We start from the raw sequence: 23,125 nt of genomic DNA, 5'->3' as shown, positions 1-23,125 counted from the left end.
CAATTTCTTTTTCCATTGCCTCACGCCAGTGAGGGGATTTGACCGCCTGAGAGAATGAAGTAGGCTCAACTGTAGAGATTACAGAGTTAAGGAAAACCTGGTGAGAGGCTGAAAATTGAAAGTGAAGATAGTTAGTGAGTGGATAAGTAACAGTAGAAGAAGGATAGGAGTGACAAACATAATCGTCTAGGTGCGCCGGGGGACGACGAAGGCGTGAAGGCCAAAGGGAATGAGGTGGAGATGACGGTGCCTCTAGAGGTAGGGACGATGGTGCCTCTAGAGGGACCGGCCGGTCATCGAAAGATGGTGGGCTTGATGACCGAGACCGAGGAGGCCCGGGAGTGCTCGTAGGGCGAGAAGGAGAGGGCGGATCGGGAGTGACGGAAAGGGCATGAGCTTAATCATTGATCCTAGTTGGTGTGCCTATAGGTAGACCGGTTGAGTCCGAAGGAGAAGAAGGAGGAAAGATGAATGAGCCATCATCCGGAATGGAGATCATCGGATGTGTGTGAACCAAAGGAGGGACCCGACCGGTAGTGATCATGGGAAATTTGTTTACATGGAAGACAACATCACGAGAAGTGATGATTTTTCGAGAATTGAGATAAAAAACGCGATAACCTTTTTGATTGTTGGAGTAACCAACGAAAATACCCGGAGAAGCACGGGAATCGAATTTGGTTTTGACCAATGGTCGTCTAGTAAAACATAGACAACCGAAAATCCGAAGATGATCAAATGTGGGAGGAGATCCCAATAACTTTTCATGAGGAGAAAGACCTTTTAAATTGGGTGTAGGCAATTTATTAATGAGGTAAACTATCGTGAGAACACACTCACCCCAAAAGGAAAGTGGAAGATGAGTCTGAAGGCGAAGAGAATGTGCCACCTCTAGAATGTGTCGATGTTTTCTCTCGACGATTCCATTCTGTTGTGGAGTATGAGGACAACTAGTCTGATGAAGAATTCCCTTTTTGCGGAACCATGATTGGATGTCATTGTTCATAAATTCGGTACCATTGTATGAGCGAATGGTTTGAATTTTGGGAACTGGGATCGTTCCTTGTCCGGATTTGAATTGAGAGATGGACGAATTGAATTGAGTAGATATATAATTGGAAAAATTCTTGATTAGTCTAAAGGTGTCGGATTTGTGGGACATTAAAAATATCCAAGTACAACGAGTAAAGTCGTCTACTAAAGTGAGAAAATAACGACAGCGGGAATGAGAGGGGACAGAGAATGGTCCCCATAAATCGGCATGAACGAGTTCAAAAGAACGAGAAGTCGATGTATGACTTAAAGGAAAAGGTAAACGTGTAAATTTGGACAAAGGACAAATTTCGCACGGAATTTTATTAAAAGAAATTAACTTCATACATGGAGTTTTGGAAACTAAATACTTAAAAGAAGTAAAAGAGGGATGTCCTAGGCGCCAATGCCATATATCGGAAACATCTTTATTGATACTAGTATTAGGAACTGAAAACGAACAAATCTTAAGGTCGGTGCGAAGAAAATAAAGGTCATCATGGAGATCACCAAGTCCAATCGTCGCCTTCGTCAATTTGTCCTGAAAGACACAAGAACCAGAATCGAATGTTACCAAACATCGAAGAGAAGTAGTGATTTGAGAAACAAAAATTAAATTGATTTTAAATTCTGGAATGTGTAAAACATTATGAAGTAAAAATTGTTTATTGAAAACAATCGTTCCAATATGATGAACTTTAATGCGTGAACCATCCGGAAGACGGACAAAGTAATTAGATGGGGCATTAGTATAATAGGAGAAGCGAGATCAGTGACAACAAATATGTTCGGCAGCGCCGGAATCGATAACCCAAGGGGAGGATGAAAAAGAAATACCTGAGAGATTAATGTCCAAACCCGTGAGATGAATTCCAGGTTTGGTTTGACTAGGTGCTGATCGGTGGGTGCCTGCAGAATTCTGGTGCTGATCGAGCATGGACAGCAGCCCACGGTACTGTTCATTGGTGAGGCTGGTGGCTAGAGGCACACCCGTGTTCTTGATTGGTACAATCAAGTAATGATTTTCCTTGACCACAAATACATGGATCGACCACTATGAGAGATTGTAACTCATCTTGGAGAGTTTTGAGTTTAGTAAAATAGGAAGATACATCATGTCTTTCTTGTTTGAAGGAAGAAATTGCCCGTTTTAATTGATAGATTTTGGGAGCATTGGTTTGGAAGAACCTTTCATAAAGATTACGCCAAATATCGGCGGCACTTTCATCATATAAAACAGAAGAACGAATATCCGGAGCAATAGAGTTGATAATCCAACTACTAACGAGATCATTACACCTTCCCCATGAGTGTAATTGAGTTGGAGAAGTGGGTTTGGGAATAGAACCATTTACAAACCCGAATTTATCTTTAGCTCGAAGAGCCATCTTCATGGCTCTTGACCAAGAGGCACAATTATCTCCGGATAATAATGGAGTGATGAGAATAGTAGTTGGTGAATCAGAGTGATGAACATCAAACACCGGATTAGGTGGAGAGTTTGGAGTATAGTCTCCAGAATCGATATCAGTAGTAGTCATGATAGAAGATATTGATTTTCAAAAAAAATTGGCTCTTATACCATGTGAAGAGGTAAATCACCTCTTGATAATAGAAGATTATAATTAACTGAACACAGAGAGAGAGAGAGAGAGAAATCGTGTGGGAAAGAGAGAGAGAGAGAGAGAGAGAGATGGGAGAAAGAATTCTCTGTGTGTTTATTCATCTAGTTTACATGAGTATTTATAGGTTTACATGTAGGTTACATATAGAAGTAAATCTAGGAAACATGGAAACTTCCTTTAACAAGTTATTACATAAAATAACAATTAATAGTTAGGAAACTATTAATAATTAGGAAACCCTAATTATAGCCGGTTGGGCTTCCTCTTGCTAGTCGGCCGGTCATCCCATGATGTTGGTGGGCTTGTGTATTCTTGGGCCTGGTGATATACCTTAACAATAACGAACCAACATATGATGGTAAGAGTTATAAATTACCATGTGGGTAGGCGTTTCAAAGAACATGTTCTCTTGCGTACCATTACCACCAAACTCACTTTGTTTTAATATGTCAAGATTAGGTGTAGGAGTGGTACTCTAAAATTAAAAAGGAAAAAAAAAATATATAAGTTAAAGTTGAAACATACATAAAAGTACAGAATCCACAAGTCAAGATATACTTACGCGTTTCTTTGGTTTGTAAACTTTCTTTTTAAATCTTGTCTCTCGAGGACGCCCCTTCTTCTTACATGACACTGGATCAAGTATATCTTTTCGTGCATTATCCTCACAATCAACGGTATAACCCGTGGATTTAGTAGTTCCAGGACAACTGCTCGTTTCATTCAAAGTATATGTCTTCGACTTATATTGAAGCAAATAATCTCGAAAGTCCTTAGCACTTCTTTCATTTTCAGATGCAACACTCGCTAGTTCATTGGACAATAGACACAAGTCATCATAAATGTTTTGTTCCGGTGTTGTATTCCAACCTCCATAGTTGACATTAATCTTTGTGTAAGATCTTATTACATCTTTCCTCCATCTTCTTAGTATATATTTCTCGGGTATAACATTAACTTTGTTTTTACACAATATAGTTGTAGCATGTCGACACAATATCCCCTTAAATTCAAACATTAAACAGTTGCACCTAACTTCACATTCAATACGATTGTAAAGAACACGGTACGTTGAAAATTTAGTGCCTTTACCGATTTCCTTCTCTTCCGTAATGTTATATTCGTATACCGAACCAAACTCAATACAAATTTCTATCTCGCAACCCATCTTTCCATCAATTTCCAACTGAAAATCTCTAATTTTATAAGAGTGTACTTTTCTCTCATTTGTTTTTCTATTTGGAATGGACTCACACATGGCATTTCTAAATTATATGACTTAAAATCTTCTTTTGCCTCTTTTTCAACTTTATCCTTTAAAGCTAAATTGTATTGTTCAACAAAAAGCTTCAAGGTCGTTTTTGGACCCACATATCCATCAAAGAAAACATTCATACTTTCACTACGTTGGGTACTAGACATTCCTGCCCAAAAGTGATTTATTACAAAAATTGGTACCCACCTTTTTCTTTCTGTGTACAAAGCCTCCAACCAGTTATTATCCTTTAGTTCATATTCCTCTATCATAAGCCTCCACCTACGCTCGAACTCTTCCGGACTAAGTGTGTCGTAGACGATCTCACTAAGAGTACAACTTATCAAGTCGAATTTTGTACCTTTTAAGTTTTTCAGGTACTTTCTTCATTACATGCCAAAGACACCATCGATGTCTTGTATTAGGAAATACATTAGCAATTGCATTCTGCATAGCTTTATCTTGATCCGTAATAATGGCATCAGGAGCTTTTTCATCCATACAAGAAAGCCAAGTTCTAAATAACCAAGAGAACGTTTCTGTGTCTTCATAAGACAATAAACCACAACCCAAGAGAATAGATTGTCCACGATGGTTTCCTCCAACAAAAGGAGCAAAAGGAAGACCATAAGTATTTGTAAGGTAAGTGGTGTCAAACGTTACCACATCTCCGAATTCTTTATATGCCTCTCTACTCCTCCTGTCTGCCCAAAAAACATTACGTAACCGTCCTTCATCATCTAAATCCATTACAAAAAAAAGCCATTATTTTTTCTTTGCATAGCCAAAAAATATTGTTTAATCGCAACACTATCTCCATCTCCAAGACGTAACATCCTCGCTTTTTGGATGTAATTTCTGACATCTCTTTCATTAAATGAGACGTTCTCATAACCACCGGCTGCGACCACTTGTTGCCTAAAACTTCGACAAGGTCTGGTTCCTGCTATATCACAAATTTCTAGTTGCCTAGCCACATGTGGACTAATCTTCCTATTACATCTATAGTGACGGACTTTTCCAGGACTTAGGATATGATTATGATCTAGATTTACAATAGTAGTTTCCCATTTTCCGTTATCTTGTAACTTAGCACTAATTTTGACTTTGCACCCACTTAAACAACTAGGTTGTGGAGCTATAGGATTGCATCCTTTCGATTTATGTTTTCCGTTCTTACCACATGCTACCGTAATGTATCTTACAATTCCAAGATGTTTTTTCTTAGACGCTTTCTTGATTGGAAATCCTACTTTTTTTGCGTAACTAAGACAATATTCATATAATTGATCAACATTATCAAATTCCATCCCTGATCTAGGCACTTGTACTTCCGATTTAGAACAAACATCTTCTTTGCCATCTTTAGATGTCGAGTCAAAAACATTAAATTTCTCATTATCTGAATTCATTCCTGTGCACATTGAATAAAATTTCAAACTAAAAAAAACTAATCAATTCGTTGTGAGTTCAATTGAATTTTAAATTCTTTTATTAAACATTCATTCATAACTTAAACAAACAAAATAATATAAGAAATGTTTAAATATTATAAGATGATAGACACATACCTCAGAATACCCAAATAATATTAAAGAAATTCTCAAGAATATGAAACCCTAGTTTTGTGGGGATATATTTCTTCAGAAGATGAGCTCAAGACTTAGGCAAAAAGTTTGTGATAAAACCCTAAAAGATTTGATGATAAATTTGTACCAAAATCGATTTAAAAACTTCAATGCCTTTGTTTTTTGGGAAGAAAGGAGCAGCTCGGTTTATGGCGTTTTTTTGTAGAGAGAGAAGGTGAGGGCAACTATGTTTAGGTTAGAATCTTCTCTTAACCATTGATGGAAATGGGCGGCTCAGATTAAAACCCATAAAGGACCAAATATTGATTTAAAAGGGCATAATTGCAAAAAACACGTGAAGTCCCTTCTGATTCCTTTCTCAGTATGCCAGCGAAGTGAGTGAGTTCTGACGTGGGGGACCCACGTCAGAATTCACTCCCAATTCCCTAGCCTATTCTCTTTTTCTATCATTATTGTTTATATATATTTTTGTCTGATCATGGTTCACCGTTACATTGGTTTCTACTTTTAACATATAATATTGTACTGTAGACTTTCAATGCACTAAATTATCATCTACATAAAGCCATGTAGATGATTTTTTTTTATATAAAAAGAATATCAAATAATCATTCTTTCCACCTCAAATGGATTTTAATCACGTAATTTTCGAGTTTTCTGAGTGGATGCATTACCGTTGAGCAAAATCCCAAATGTCAGTATATTTAGGTTTTGTTTTCATAAGCCTTTAGTGTCTCTAATCATTATTCTTGCAAAAAAGAATTGAAGGACGGTCCAAAACTAGTTAAACTAGTATAGAATCGCAAGTCTTATTGCTTTTAATGGGGGGTTTTTCCGTATACAACGATGTTACTTGGGCGACAAAAACAGGCTCAAATGGTCCGATAAGGCAAAGTTCACATGACGTCAGCAAATTGCGTTATTCAGGCCACCTTTTTGTCGGACCAAATAGAATTTTACTTCCCTAAATAGCATATCTATAGTGGGTTTTGTCACTTATTATGTTTGTAATTTGTTTGTAGCCAGATGGGTAAATGCAAACTCATGAAGCGTTTCATATATAAAAATCAGAGAAGCTAATATTATAAATATTAAACACCGTATATAAAACAAGATAAACAGATGGCCCTCACATTACAGGTCAACAAATTATACTACCAAAAACAAGAGAAGAATATGTTGATATTTTGTTTACAATCAATATGAATGAAAACTAAAATCTATTGAATCGAAGAATTGAATTTCAGTATGTACACAAAGCAAAATCTATAGGAAGAACTATAATACTCTACATAGATTTTAATTTTTAACTTTCTTTTATTAGCTTTACAATTTTTATTTAAACAAATCTATGGACGAAAAGGGTATTAGGGTTGAACTTTTATATTCATATTTATAGAAGCTATTTGTTTTTATTCAAGGGAAGAACGATCACAATGAGAAGATGCGATGACACCTCCAGTACTAACTGACTCATGTCTCCTCAAGTGACAGTCTTGTATGTGATTTCTCATTTTTTTGTTAACCTTTACATCCCTATAAAGAATCAAGTAGATCCACCTGCTGGTAATGGGTTACATGTTGAGAAGCAGAGCACTAAATATTGAAGGACTAGCTACGATCGTCGAATTACGAAGTAATTCGCGGCTAACTTCGATCGGATCCTACATCGGGTTACACATAAGAATGGGTATTTAATCGGATGATATGACTAGTGGGAGTGTCATATAACATTGAGAATGTCCCATAAACATACCTCACAGGCCTAAATAGAATTTGGGCAAAAGATAACAAAAAGGCCTGAAATAAGGGTTTTGGGCCTAGACCGATTCGGGTACTTCTAGGACTCAGATTGGGCTGAATTTTGGAGGGTTAGTTGCTGATATAATAAGCATTATATATGCCAATTTTCGTGGTGTTTGGGCACCTCCTCATTAGAGAATTGAGAAAGTATCAATAGGTGCTATTTTCGACAATTTCCCTAAATCTTATTCTAAAGGGTGTTTTAGGAAACCTAAAAGGAGGTGGATTCTTATTAGGGTTCTCTATAAACACTCTTAGGACAGAGAAAAAGGTGTGGAATTTCTCTCTAAGCTTTCTTACTCTACCACATCAAGTAGAGAGGAGAAAGTGAGCTAATTCCCAAGCTATCTTCTAGTCAAGCAAGAAGAAGGTCTTCTTATTATCAAACCACTATTGGAGTGCTAGCGAGCTTTGAAGGAGGGAGATTAAATACACTATTCGGCGTCCCAAGTAGAGGAGCTACGTTTGAAGCTCTTGGTTTTCTTTAATCTATTCTACTAGTTCGAGGGAAATAGCGATTAAGGTAAATCTACTATCTCCTATTAGTTAATCTCTAGTTTTGCATGATGATCTTGGGGATACTAGTGTTAGACATTAGATGTCGTTATCCGCTATAAACACTAGTATAAGGGTATAATTCCCTTCAGTGGCGCCAAAGCCTCTTGCAATTAACTAGTTTTTGCTAAGAATCGAACTAATTGATATTTGATAGTTTGAGTTTATTAAGTTTTAAAAGTGTTTTAAAAGGTATTATAAACTCATGATTTGATTACAATGAATATGATTCAACTAGTTTTCAAATTAAAAATCGAAATTGATGATTGAAATTATTTCAAAACATTGAATTTCATTGATTTTGAATTGATTTTCAAAATTGTTCTTGAAAAGTTTCAAAAACCTAGAATTTTGATCGAAAATTGGTTGATTAAAAGAGTTGTTTTTGAGTTTTAGGAAACTCACAAAAACAAAAAAAAAATTGGAATTTAGAAGTATTCTAAAAGGAGTTGTTTTGAGTTTTAGGAAACTCCGAAAACAAAATTTGGAAAATTTAAAAGTTTCTAAAAGTTTTGAAAAATTTTAGAAGTGTTCTAAAAGGATTTCAAAATTTAGAAAGAATTTTAAAAATTGGAAGTTAGCAAATAGAGATTTGCACAACAAAAAAAATAAATATTTTTTTGGAAACTAGGGTTTTGGAAACCCTAGTGTCCGGCCAGGAAGCTTCCTGGCCGGACAGAAGCTGCTTGATGCGTCCAGAGCAGCTGCTGAGACGCGTCCAGCAGCTGCAACCAGATTGCTACTGGACGCGTCCAGAGCAGTTGGAACGCGTTCAGGTCGAGTCTGAGACCCGACCACCAGTTGCGATGGAAGCATCTGGACGCGTCTTCAGACGCGACCAGAAGCTGCACTGGGACGCGTCCAGAGCTCTCGACCAGACACGTCTTGGAGACGCGTCTGGGAGGTTCTGGGTGTCTCGGACTAGGTTCGAGACACCTAGTGCTGGTCTGGTCCAGCACCAGACGCGTCTGGTACATGGACTAGCGTCCTGGCTCCGGCCAGGACGAGACCAGGCCTTGATAGGCCTCGGCCTGGACATGCCGGCCCTATGGGCCGTGCTATGTCCGGACCTTGTCCGAGCCCTTTTGTGGGCTTGGGCTGGGACTTGTCTAGGACTTGTCTCGGGCTTTTTCGAGGCTTTTCGGACCACGAAAAGGGACCATCATTTGAGTGGGAGTTTTTGCCAAATTTTCTTCCGATTCCAACCAAATAATTCCAAAATTAATCCGGGCTAACCAGAAGGCCAAAACGGATTTCTCTTTAAATTGATTTATGAAATCATTAAGAATCGAACAAATATTTTTTCCGAAATTGACCCGGGCTTTCAAAACCCGAAACGGAGTTTTTTCTTAAAGTTGATTTTAGAAATCATAAAAGATAAAACCGGAACGGACCATTAATCGAATTCTTCGAATTTAGACTTAAGGTCCGTAAGGTGACATGTGATGTCGACAAAAGTGTCTCCTAAGATAATCATGCATATATAATCCTTAGCCTTAATATATTATATGAATGCATGTGATGTGAATGCGGGAAGCTAGTATGGCCATAGATTTGTTTCTATATTCTTGTTTTAAGCACAGATGGGTGCATATTTGTAATTAATTTCAAGTTTATACGATCTGTGAATCGTTAAAGTCTTGTAATTAGAGTTTAGGGTCTAAGAGTCCATTGAAGAAACTCACGGAAGGAATCCAAAGGCGAGTGGGAGAAATCAATGGAGGTTCAAAGATGGAGATCTAGACGAACCAAAAGGCGAAACAAGAAGCAAACCAAAGGATATTAGATCTTCTAGGTTAGGGGCCATACTAGGATCCATATGTGCTTGATTTACTTTCTCGCGCACATTTACTTAATTATTTACGCTTTATGTCGTGGATGTTAGTTAGGCTAAATAGTTCACTATAACAAACGCCAGACTCGCGTAAAAGTCCCCAAAATGTAATCTTGAGTAATCGCCTATCCAGATTAAGACACTCGTTGCGCCCTTGTTCGAGGAAGGTGGCTCGGCCTTCGTAGAGTACTCTACCTTGGGACAATGCGGGTAGGTCTATAGAAGAGGCATACACGTCTAAATGATTCTACTCAACGAGATCAGCAAGAGAGTCTTGGATACTCGAGGCAAAAGGATAGATTAGCCATTTATTAATGAAATCTATCAACCAAGAGTCATAAGGTATGATCAGTGAAGTAGTTTACTCACCCAGAATGACGGAGTCAAAGGGTAGGGCCTTCGTCTGATTTACTCCGAAGAACTGGGATCTTGGAATCACTTATTCAATCGGGGACGATTTTTATTAAATAATGTGGGAAAACTAAGTTTTTCAAAATGATAACGAGTTTTAAAACTTTGCCATTTTTTTTATGTAGTTCAAAGATGACAAAAGATATTTTCAACTTCCGCTCACTTCTCGACAAGGAGAAGCTGAATGAGCACAACTTCCTCGACTGGGAGCAGAACCTAGGAATAGTTCTCAGGATGGAAGGAAAGCAACATGTACTAGAAATTTCAATTCCTGTATTGGATGATACTTCGACTAAAGAAGAGATAGATGAAGAAAGGAGTGTGCGGAAAAAGGCAGAGCCTGTAACTTTCTTAATGCTAGCAACCATAGAACCGACTCTGCAAGAGCAGTTCATAGACATGGATGCTTACTCCATGATACGACAACTTCGGGAAATGTTTCAGAAACAGTCGAGATTGGAGAGGTTTGAAACCTCTAAAGCAATTATGGACATGCGCCTTGAAAAGGGAAAACCAGTTGGGCCTCATGTTCGTCAAATGATCAGGCTCATGGGCAAGCTGGCTAAACTAGGTTTTCTTTATAGCCAACAGACGGCTACCGACACTATCCTTCACTCCCTCCATAGTGGGTTTAATCAGTTTAAGATGAACTACAACATGTATGGATGGGATAAAACGTTGGAGGAACTTCATTCTATGCTTCTAACAGCCGAAAAGGACGTCACTATAGTGGAGACTAAGAAGGACGTTCTTATGGTACAAAAGGACAAAGGGTTCAAGAAAGGTGGAAAACAGAAGAAGAAAACTGCGTTAAAAGGAAAAGGCAAACGAGTTGCCAAACCTAAAGACAAAGGTCCTCCTCCTGACACCAAATGTTTCTACTGTGATGGCAAGGGCCACTGGAAAAGAAACTGCCCTAAGTTCTTGGAGGACAAGAAGAATGGAACAGTGGCTTCCAATTCAGGTATAAACAGTTAACTTATCAAATACTGTAAAATTCCCAAAACTTTGGTATATGATACCTAAAATTGCCCTATCATTGTGAATGTACAGGTGCAACTGGGAACTGAGTATTTGACTAAGGAAGACAAGATCCAAGAGGAAGCAGAAGCTTCGACTGCTAAGGATGCTGAAAGGGATCGAAGTCTACTTTAGGCACTAATCTAGATGAAGCGATTTTCTAGTTTTTAACATCATCTCTGTACTAAGTATTATGGAGAATCAATAAAGAACTTTATTTCTAAATTGAGATGTTATTAAAAGTGCTAAATTAAACAATCTATACCTAAGGATTCTAAACTTGGTTAAACACCTACAAGATAGGTTCAAATAACCAAAACATGAATCAACTGACAAGAAAGAAAATCTTGAGTCAGAAACAGAGATTGATCTTCAAAACGTACTTCTAACCTATCCATATTTGGAGTGTCCAAAAGGATTAAGATGAAGAACACGAATCAAACTCTATCCTCCAAAATCCACTAGTCTAGACATAGCTTCCCACAAAACTACCAGAATTCCGTCTAAAGCTAAAATTTGTAAAAAGCGTTACAAAACTAGCTAATATCTGACGCAATTTCTTTTTGAAAGAAATTTGAGCTTCTTCCACAACCAATCAAGAGAACAAAGTGTTTGTTGCTCATGATAGTATTCTTCTAGTAATTAGCACACCTAGTAGTCTGGGAGAAAAGCACTAATTATTACAAGAATAAGTGGGAGAAAAGTACAAGTCGATTTAATTCGATCATGAGAAAAATCATGAAGAGTCATGAAGAACAATCATGGAACTTGTACAAGACGATTAAATTCGACCAAGAGAAACAAACTGCGGCTCCTCCGATAAGGAAAGGTTAAAGATATGATCTTATAAACCCACCGCACAAAAGCGAATGTCATTCGCAGGAGAACTCTCAAAGCAAGTGAAAGTGTCTCTATAGGAATATCTCAAAGTAGTTGAGAAAATTCCAAATTGTTGTTCAAAAGCCCTAAAAGGTCAAAAGTAAAATCTCAAAGACTCAGAAAATAAAGGTTATTTCTGAAGAGATAAAAGACCTGCGCAGAAACGGAAACTGACTTTAGATTTTGCCTAGAAGCCAGAATCATCATGGAATCCATATTTCGTCAAGACATGAAGCTTGATAATTTAAGTCAACGGAAGACCTAAATTGGTTTTCCAAAGTAGAAAATTGAGAAGGATGGAAACAATCATGTTTCCCGAAACTAGACAAGAAGAATAAGATTCTTCCAATCAAGTTATGTCCATAGGCATGCTTCAGAAATCCATCAACGGATTAAAAGCACGCAAGAGTTAGAATCTTCGATTCAAAGAGGCAATCAAAGAAATTTGATTCCTAAGGAATGAAGAAAAATCTTGAATCACGAGTTTCAAGAAGGTAAGTGGGAGAAACAAACCTTCCGAGTCCGTATGCAGAGTACATACAAAAGATTGAGTACGACATAAGATGTTGTGTAACAGTGAACACACTAACTTAATAAAAGGACCACACACAAGGATGAAAGGCCATTTTGGGCATCTGAAGATCTATAAGCATAGATCAAAAAGATGATAGGATTAGAGAGACTCAGTAAGCTGAGATGCTTGTGATCCGAAACAGAAAATCTAAGACTCGGAAAAGTCTAAAAGAATTTTGACCCAAAACTCATGACAAAGAGCGTTACCAAATCGGAGTTTGAAAAGACACCGACGAGCAAGCACGCATGAGAGAGACATTTATGTTTGAAAACATAAAGTCAAGTCATGTTGAACATGATGAGCATTTAGACATCCAATTCGGATTGGAAACCCGAATCACTACTGAAACATCCCAGAAGGCTAAAGGATGAAAGTAGTACAAATTGTCATCGTAGCAAACTTCCAGACATGGAAGGAAAGTAGGCTTAAAAGTGTTCAAGCCGTAACCGTTGCAAATTCTACATAAGAAATTAAAAGCCTTAACTCTAGTAAAGATTACTAGATATTATCAAGGTTGAAGATAGCAATCTTCAAGTTAATTGATAATAAGCAAAGTTTAAAACCGACTACCACGGTAGTCAAACTAAACTGTCACCGTCAAACTAAACTGTCACCTGAGACATAGTATGAGATTCATACACAATCTAAGGCATGAGGTAAATTTGGGATAAACCTCGACAAGTAAAACTGAGTGGGTAAAAAGAGTTTTACGGAAGAGGCTCAGATTTACAACTCTCGTTATCAGAAATAATAGAGTTATTTCACAAGTCGTCTAAATTTGGTTTAGTGTTTAAACGACAGTCCATTGATGATAAAACATTCTGAATAGGTTTGTCAGATACGTGATCTGATGAATGAAATCCTATTAAGTGAACTTGGAATATTTATTATCAAATCCCTAGTCCAGGTCATTGCATGGACAACAATGACTCGTGAAGACTAGTACAGAAGTCGATGGGATAGCTCAGTTTCATGGGCTATAGGAATAGTGTATTCGATTCGACTACTTGGGTGTTTAAAAGGTTTATACACTGGATAACCCTGTATTGAGAAGTACATCACTCTTGATGAACATCAAATACTTCTCAAAAGACAAGATTGGAGAGTTTCCTCAAAACATGAGTGCTCCACTCATCTTATCTAAGGAATGTCCGACTTTGGTTCCGTCAAACACCGCGCCGTAAAAGGAGGTTATAAAGACAGATACTGGGAAGGACAGGAGACATGAAGTTAAGTGGGAGCGCAAGAATGGATTGTGTCATCCTAATCACATTAGGTCAAAAGTGTCTCAAGGCCACTTGATGAGTGACAACTGAAAATGCGTGGCCGCGCTCAAACGGATTAAGAATTAATCGTTTGTCTTTTACAGTTGTACTCGGAGATCAAGAAAGTTTGAATGACGTGACGTATCAGATGGGATACTAAATTGACATAGGAATCGAGGCATTGCACATGTTCTAAGTCCAAGTGGGAGTCTGAAGGAGTTGAAGGAGATGTCCTTCGACCAAGATGGCAATGCGAGCAATATGTCGGCTAGGACAATTGATGAAGAAGATCATCAAGTCCGATTGATTTAGGGGTCGTAGTGTTTAGCTAGAAACCAACTACGATCGTCGAATTACGAAGTAATTCGCGGCTAACTTCGATCGGATCCTACATCAGGTTACACATAAGAATGGGTATTTAATCGGATGATATGACTAGTGGGAGTGTGATATAACATTGGGAATGTCCCATAAACATATCTCACAGGCCTAAATAGAATTTGAGCAAAAGATAGCAAAAAGGCCCGAAATAAGGGTTTTGGGCCTAGACCGATTCGGGTACTTATAGGACTCGGATTGGGCTGAATTTTGGAGGGCTAGGAAACCTAAAAGTTGCTATTTTCGACAATTTCCCTAAATCTTATTCTAAAGGGTGTTTTAGGAAACCTAAAAGGAGGTGGATTCTTATTAAGGTTCTATATAAATACTCTTAGGGTGGAGAATAAGGTGTGGAATTTCTCTCTAAGCTTTCTTACTCTACCACATCAAGTAGAGAAGAGAAAGTGAGTTAATTCCCAAGCTATCTTCTAGTCAAGCAAGAAGAAGGTCTTCTTATTATCAAACAACCATTGGAGTGCTAGCGAGCTTTCATGGAGGGAGATTAAATACACTATTCGGTGTCCCAAGTAGAGGAGCTACGTTTGAAGCTCTTGGTCTTCTTTAATCTATTCTACTAGTTCGAAGGAAATAGCGATTAAGGTAATCTACAATCTCCTATTAGTTAATCTCTAGTTTTGCATGATGATCTTGGGGATACTAGTGTTAGACATTAGATGTCGTTATCCGCTATAAACACTAGTATAAGGGTATAAAATCCCTACAAATATGTTGTTGTTAGATAATTCAGTGGCTTCACAACAGTTGATTCCGAAATTGGAGAAGAAGCTGCAACACTATATGCTAGTATTGCAGGCCTTAGCTGGGCATCTCACATTAACGAAAACCCGACTACTAAATCTAGTTATACAGTGGCCCAATACAATTCTGGATTTGATTGTCAAAACAGAATTAATGATATTTGGATGTTTGTTTGACATAGAAAAGTGAAGAAGACTATTTTACTTAGACAACAAATTATGTAGCTAGGTTAAATTAAGATTCAATAATCAGAGTTTATTAAGATTTTATTTCGAATATATATATATATTATAAAAATTTATATTGTATTTGGAACAACAAAAGGACATGTGAACCGTAGAACATTTGATATATTTTTATATGATGTTCCTGGACATGGGAATACAACTACTGCCTTTCTCCAACATCATTATCGACTAAACCATCATTACGTCTCCATCAAAACCAAAACGAAGAAAATAAAAGAAAATATTCCGACACGGTTGCTGCCCCTCTAGTCTATCTCAAAATTATCTCTACAATTCAAAAGAAAACAACTGTCACATCTAGCGGGTAACTACCATATGTATAATCAATCCTACGGGTAGTGTAGCAAAAAAATCATACCGAGGGTCAGTTTTGATGTACCATCAAATGGATTATTAGGTTTACCACTGATAACTACGTACCAGTAATTATATCTTCCGACCAACACACAGATAGCACTGGTTAGACCTACTTCGTAGTGCGAAGCTACGGTCAAGGGTTATGGTTTACGTTATTTTCGAGAGAGGGAGAGAGTCGATTGCAGAAACCCCAACTTAAATTCATTTGGTGGGATCTATGCGTTCCCTGGTTAGAACCTATAAGGGATCCCAACAGTTTGGGCTTGAGTAGGCTGGAAAAACATATCCGACCTTGGAAAAACGACGTTCTGCAAAGGAACAAGGAGGGATAAAGAGAGATCTGTTAGAGAGAGATAGGCAGCGAGAGAAACAAAAAGAGGGTTACAAGAGAGAAAGAGATATGTTAAATTTAGGTCAAAATTAGAGAAAATATGGTATGTGAATATTGACTTGGTCATAATGTGTCTCACTTAAGGGTGGGAATCAATTAAATATGGGCATCCACGACCGTTTGAAGCATCGGGTCAGACGGGTCGGGCACCAAACTTCAATGGCTATTAGGGTAAGCGGATTAAACAGGCGACCAATGTTCAAATTCGCGTTGTCCATCGCCGCCAAAGCCTATTAAGAAGCTCAAGTAATTCGACTATGGTATTGTGATAATATAAACTTATCCCACTCTTTTCTCCCTCAAATCCATACACTACCACTTCGCTACCCCTTTAAGAAGTAGGAACTCTCTTGGGCCATTGCAAAGTAACTCACAGGGTTCGTATGATCACCCTTAAACATATTGTTTACCATCTCATCTAGTCCTAGTAACATGGACTGTTGGGCTTCATCAACCCAAAAAGTTGATGTAACTTTATTGGTTATCATTGAGTGACGCTAAGTGGGTGCGGGCATGGATGGGTGTGGGGGTAGAGGTTTTAACCTATGTCCGCCCACCAAAATTTAGCAAGTTGGGCAAGTTGTCCTCAAAACGAGCGCGGGCATTAATGACCTTCGTTAGGCTCTTTGCCCGCGGGCGGGTTCGGGCCTTTCGGCATAAATCCCACCCCTTCCATTGAAATATGACTCCCTTAAACTCGTGTTATTCGATACCCGCACTGATTAGGCCCACTTTGAGTTCCTTCCGAGTTCCAACTTGCTTATACCGTGAAAACACGAAGAATGAAGGCAGACCTGAGCAAAAAGGTCGAACGCCTATAGACGTAATTTTGTTTCTTTTCATTTAGAATTACATTTGAAATATCTGTTACCACAATTACTTTTTGTAAATTTAAATTCTTCTTATACACAATTTAACAATAGAATGAATATTTGTTTTCTTTATTTTTGTTGGGTTTAAAGTCCACAACAAATTTTCAACCAATAAAAATATAATCCTTTTACTTAAAAAAAATAAAGAGATAACTTTAACAAATCATTCTATATTGTGTTAAATCAGAAAATTATATCTGAATTTTTATGGTGAAAATGAAAGATGTATTCAATTGAGAGTACGTAGAAAATTTTGAATCAATTTATAAAAATATAAATTCATTTTAGAGAATTTTATATGCTCATTTAAAGAATCGATCTATAATATAATAACGGCAAGCTTATTGCAAATATTGTTATCATTCGAATATAAAAGATAGACTATGTTTTAGTCTTTTCATCTCATTTTCCTTTATTATTTTTTCTAGATTGAGAATTACGTTTCAGATATTAACCTACATCTTTCTTTTTGTATGGTTTGGAGTCTATAGAAAATATCATCCTAAATATAGTCAAAATTAATGGAAATATATAGTTATATATGTAGTATAAAAAGATATAAAAATGTATTTCCTTTAATCTTCCAAATGTTCAAAAAATATTTGAAATACCTTATAAATCTTCAATGTTAATCTATAAATAGAGACAATTGGTTACCACAAAGGTATCTAGAAACTCATTCACTTTTAGTCTACTCCTTTCTTCCCCAACTATAATCAATAAAAATGGCTCAAACTAATTTCTATAAATTGTCTCTCTATCTATTTGGTCTACTTATTTCTACACTTAGTCCAAGTCTAGCAAGTAACAATGTAGTCTCAATTTTTCCTTCGACTTGTGGGCGTATAGAATGTCCAAGCTTCGACGTCATTGATTCAGGAAAGGGCTTTGAAATTCGTCGATTCAATTCAACAATGTGGATGGCCACTTCTACTATCGAGAACATTTCCTTCGTTGACTCCACTAAGGCCGGTTTTCGACAGTAAGTTAGAATACTCTACATACATTTCAATTTTCAATTTTCTTTTATTATCCTTATTGTTACTTTGAAACAAATATAGAGTCGGAAAGAATTGTGTGTAACTAATATGCTCATGATTCTACAGACTATTGGCTTATATTCAAGGGAAAAATAGTTACAATAAGAAGATAGATATGACAGCTCCAGTACTAACTCATGTCTCCCCAAGTGATGGTCCTTTATGTGATTCCTCATTTGTTGTTAGCCTTTACATCCCTAAAAAGAATCAAGCAGATCCACCTGCTAGTAATGGATTAAATGTTCAAAACTGGGGTACTCAATATGTTGCTGTTAGACAATTCGGTGGGTTCGCATCAGTTGACTCCGATGTTGGACAAGAAGCTGCAGCACTTCATGCCAGTCTTGCAAATTCTAAATGGTTATCTCTCATCGAAAAAAGTCGGGCTGCTAATCCTACGAAATCTAACTACACCGTAGCTCAGTATAGTTCTCGATTTGAATTTCAGAATAGAGTTAATGAGATTTGGTTCTTGTTTGACGTAGAGAAGTGAAGAAAACAATTTTCATTAGACAACGAATTAATTAACTAAGATAAATCAAGATTGAATAATTTGAATTTGTAATGATTTGATCATTAGTTTACATATATTATATTGTTATGTAACGAACAATGAAGCTACATTTGAATAGTGGAGCATTTTATATATTTTTGTCTGATCATGTAATTTTCGAGTTTTCTGAGTTGATGCATTACCGTTGAGCAAAATCCCAAATGTCAGTATATTTAGCTTTGGTTTCATAAACTCTCAGTGTCTCTAACAGTAAGAACTCATTCCCTTCACAAAAACCAACACGTTTCAGAAGTCTTTGTAATCAAAAGATCAAAAACAACTTGGTTAGGTCTCAAATCATGATTCACGCAAAAAAGAATGGGAGGATGGTCCAAAACTATTTAAACTAGTATCACAGGTCTTATTGCTTTTTGAATGGGGGTCTTTCGGTGTAAAACAATGTCACTTGGGCAAGAAAAAGAGGCTCAAATGGTCCGACAAGGAAAATTTAGCAGAGGTCAGCAAATTGCGTTATTCAAGCCACTCTTTTGTCGGGCCAAATAGCATTTTACTTCCCTAAATAGTATATTTACAGTGGGTTTTGTCACTAGTTATGTTTGTAATTTTTTGTAGACGACCCAAATGGCCAGATGCAAACTCTTGAAGAGTTTCATTTGTGTTTCATGTATAAAAATCAGAGAAGCTTATATTATAAATATTAAATACAATATAGAAAACAAGATAAAAAGATGACCCTCACATTACAGTTCAACAAATTAAATTACCAAAAACTAGAGAAGAATATGTTTATATTATGTTTACATGAATATGAATGAAAACAAAAATCTACCGAATCGAAGAATTGAATTTCAGTACGCACACAAAGCAAAATCTACCGTAAGAACTAGAATACTCTACATAGGTTTTAACTTTTATTTTCATATTGTAGAAGCTATTTGATTATATTCAAGAGTAGAACATTCACAATGAGAAGATGCGATGACAACTCCAGTACTAATTAACTCATGTCTCCCCAAGTGAGGGTCGTGTATGTGGTTCCTCATTTTTTTGTTAACCTTTATATCCCTACAAAGAATCAAGTAGATCCACCTACTAGTAATGGGTTACATGTGGCGAAGTAGAGTGTTGTTGTAAGATAATTTAGTGGGTTCGCATCAGTTGATTTCGAAATTAGACAAGAAGCTGCAGCACTATATGCTAATATTGCAGGTCTTAGCTGGACATCTGACAAACCAGACTACTAAATCTAGTTATACGGTGGTCCAATAAAATTTTGGATTTGATTGTCAAAACAGAATTAATGAGATTTGGTTGTTGTTTGAGACAGAAAGGTAACGAATGAAGAAGACTATTTCACTTAGACAACGAATTCAGTAGCTAGGTTAAATGAATATTCAACAATTAGAGTTTATTAAGATTTTATTTTGAGTATACATATATTATAAAATTATTCTTATATTGTACTAGGTATAACCCGTGCCTCCGGCACGGTACAATTCATCGAATGCGATAAAAAAGTCATGATATTACACTGCAACACTAAAATGACCTTATATATGACTTAAACTAAGGTTATGCTTTTATGAAAATCTGAAATGAGAAATGGAGAAACCAATTACATGTTTAAGAGAGTACATTAGTGATATGTATTGACCTAGGACGATTGTCCTCCGCATAGAAAACTCTGCTCCCATAGAAAACGTATCAATTTTTATTCCCAATACATGGGCAGTAATTAGAATCGAAATATTTTTATTGAAAATAAAAATATCAATTTTTTATAAATTGAAATTTATAGTAAAGGACTTTATTACAAAAAAAAAAAAGTAATACGGCTGATTATTGTTAATCTCGTTTGCCGCTTCGACCAGCAGAGTTGTATGATCTTCACCTTTATAGATATGTTTGTGTATATATTTAATTGTATCAATCTCACGTGTTGAATTGAAGGGTTTAATGAGCAATTCTTTCGCATGATTGTCTTTTGATGACTTCATCCCCACCTTGATGTGACAATCCTTTCTTGATCCCTCTGTACACAATAGCATAGTAAAACATGAGACTAAGACAACGTGGTAACCACTTATATAATTTTAGGGTAAATAGATGAAAAAAAATATCTCCCTATCCAAACGTAATACTAACTTAACTCTTATGATCAATGGATAAATTTTGGCAGAAAAGTTCAAATAATCCAACTTTCGAGTTTTTATATGCGGGATTAAAGTTTAATAAGTTAATTAGGACTATACTAAATTTTACAAAGTCGACAAATTTGAGAAGATAATCAGAATATATACTTTTAGTAATAATCAACAATACTAAAAAGGAATACATGATCTAAGATAGAAGGGATATAGTTATACCCTCAATTTACAATTCAACTTCAAATTTGAAAATGAGCAGGACATTAATTAGTAAATATTGTTTTTAATAACTACTTTATATAATATATACGACTGCATGTTTTGGAACATGAAAAAACTGAGCTCTGAAAATATGAATTATCTTTAGGTGCCCTTTTAAAGTGAGCATATATATGCCTCTCTGGAATCCAACTGAACATAAAAAAAAACAGTGTAAATCCGTTAGGAGTTTGGACAGATTGAAAAAAATTCATAGTCAAATTTGTGCATGAAGTCTACAGTGTTTCATGTCTTAGAGAGTTAACTATTACCCAAGAAGGATGGAGACATTTGCTCTTCATGATGGTCATGTTCAACTATTACACAAAGAGGTACAGGAAATGTATCATTTTACCCAAAGCCAACTACTCGAAAAATGAACATAAGAAGTAGATTTCAGCTAAAATAGGCAAGTGGGTTGTATCCAAATTTTGCACAACCACCCATTCGGAGTTTTATTTGTTAAAATTGCTTTTACAAAACAGACATCCATTATTTTGAGTGTTTTACTCAATATACAAGCCAAGTGGTAACCCATTCGGAGTTATATAAGTTAAAATTGCTTTTACAAAAAAATAGTTCACTCCAACTACGTACTATTCTTCTTGTTTTTATTTTGTCTATTCTCATGGCAGAATTTGGAAGGTGTGAATATAATGTGTGACAACTAAAATGGGAAGTTTCGAATTTGAAAGTGTGTGAATATAATGTGTGACAACTAAAGTGTCAAGTTTATAACGTTTTAATGCTAATGCTTTATCATATTAAAGAGTAATTGCAATTGAAACTAAACTACAGGAATGAGTTTCCAGGGTTTGATTGGGTCTTGATGCTCAAAGTTTTGGTAAAGCTACAATGACCAATATTTCCCTTACTAACGAAAGTCACATCAAACCTGAAATTTCTTTTGAAAACATTGAAAGCACTTGCCTAAGAAAGTTCAGATACACACTATTGAAAACTTGACACTATAAACCATGTCAGACAACTCTGATAAACATATGGCCGCTTATCTAATGAGACCCAATAGCTCATATAATGAGAGAAGACTATTTGCAGAGTTATGTCACCATTAATGGATGACTAAAGAGATATTCTATCGACACAACAACAAATTTGTTTTGAAAACATTGAAAGCAATTGCCTACGAAAATTCAAATGCACAATATTGAAAACTTGACACTACAGACCACGGGAAACAACTCTGATAAACATAAGGCAGCTTATCTAATGAGACCCAATAGCTCATATAATGAGAGGAGACTATTTGCAGAGTATATTCAAGACTGCCCTAAGATATGGCGGGTTATCGATACAAATGACAGCTGATATACATAATATATATATATATATCAATATGTAGTCAAATGCCTATGAAGATGTCACCTTAACGAAGGAAAACAAACAAAATCGAGTGGGGTAAGTGAGGTTGCTGGTCAAATAGGCTAAAGAAGAAATTCAGATTTCCTTTGAATCACCTAATAGGCTAATCTAGACACAACTCTATTGAATTGGCAAAAGTAGAGGCAACCACCACAACTACCAAAAAAAATAGAAACAACAGGAAAAAGCTCATTTCGGAAGGTTTCTTTTAAAAAAAGTGTACTTTCAGACATTGCCTAAGTTCATACTATGCCTAGATAACTTTGTCAACGACATCCCATCAATCTCTTCAAATAACATGAATATGTATGTGTCTCTGTGACGGCCTGTGTAGCGGGATAAGTATACTAACTTTAACAACAGCTGGTTAACATTAGTTGGAACTTGACAACAATACTAACCTTTGTGTAGCGATGGAAGTTGACAACACTATTGGACACAAAATGTGAACACTGTTGGATGCAAAATGTGAATGTGTAAGTTATTTGGGGAGGTCAAACATGTTATAGAAAAAGACTACAAACCAATTAAACCTTGACAACAATACTAACCTTTGTGTAGCGATTGAAGTTGTAGATGTCGAACATTGTTGGACACAAAATGTGAACACTGTTGGATACAAAACGTAAAAGTGTAAGTTAGTTGGGGAGTTTTGTCAAACATGTTATTGGCAACTGAAATATCTCAATATATATGTAAACTCAACAGAAAATTCTCTATACAAAGATACTACATATGAAGTAAGAAATTCTCTATAGAAACAAACCAACCATCTACAAACTACAAAACAACTATTGCTGTAAAACAACTACAAAATTATGTGGACTGAAATTTCTCTAAAACAACTACAAAATTCTCTATGTCTCTGTAGAAACAAACTATCATCTACAAAACAACTACAAACCAAATACAAAAACAACTACAAATTTTGTGGAC

The 23,125-nt window shown here is 36.3% G+C and overlaps 1 protein-coding gene and 1 long non-coding RNA gene across 2 annotated transcripts; one reads left to right on the top strand and one right to left on the bottom strand.

The window, feature by feature from the left end:
* Positions 1 to 17,572: 17,572 nt before the first annotated feature.
* Positions 17,573 to 18,380, top strand: LOC147557872 (uncharacterized). The gene is made up of 2 exons (XM_086664347.1): positions 17,573 to 17,829; positions 17,954 to 18,380. Exons 1-2 carry the CDS (start codon positions 17,573 to 17,575, stop codon positions 18,378 to 18,380), a joined length of 684 nt encoding a protein of 227 aa, XP_086520473.1.
* Positions 18,381 to 20,186: 1,806 nt separating this feature from the next.
* On the bottom strand, positions 20,187 to 22,798 carry LOC147557871 (uncharacterized). Its single transcript, XR_015235387.1, has 3 exons — positions 22,741 to 22,798; positions 22,591 to 22,641; positions 20,187 to 20,433 (listed from the first exon to the last, which is right to left on the bottom strand). It is a non-coding gene; the product is annotated as an uncharacterized LOC147557871 (long non-coding RNA).
* Between the last annotated feature and the right edge of the window lie 327 nt (positions 22,799 to 23,125).

Source organism: Eschscholzia californica, unplaced genomic scaffold, assembly GCF_041429995.1.
Source record: "Eschscholzia californica isolate CP2 unplaced genomic scaffold, dmEscCali1.0.p SCAF_2, whole genome shotgun sequence".
NCBI classification, from domain to species: domain Eukaryota; kingdom Viridiplantae; phylum Streptophyta; class Magnoliopsida; order Ranunculales; family Papaveraceae; genus Eschscholzia; species Eschscholzia californica.
The sequence above is the reverse complement of the archived record's forward strand: the minus strand, read 5'-3'. Positions and strand labels throughout refer to the sequence as shown.

What these genes read in the sequence shown, in the direction of transcription:
- LOC147557872 (XM_086664347.1), top strand. Translation starts at nt 17,573, where the DNA reads ATGGCTCAAACTAATTTCTATAAATTGTCTCTCTATCTATTTGGTCTA. An exon ending in ACTAAGGCCGGTTTTCGACA is followed by an intron (nt 17,830 to 17,953) that starts GTAAGTTAGAAT and finishes ATGATTCTACAG; the next exon opens with ACTATTGGCTTATATTCAAG.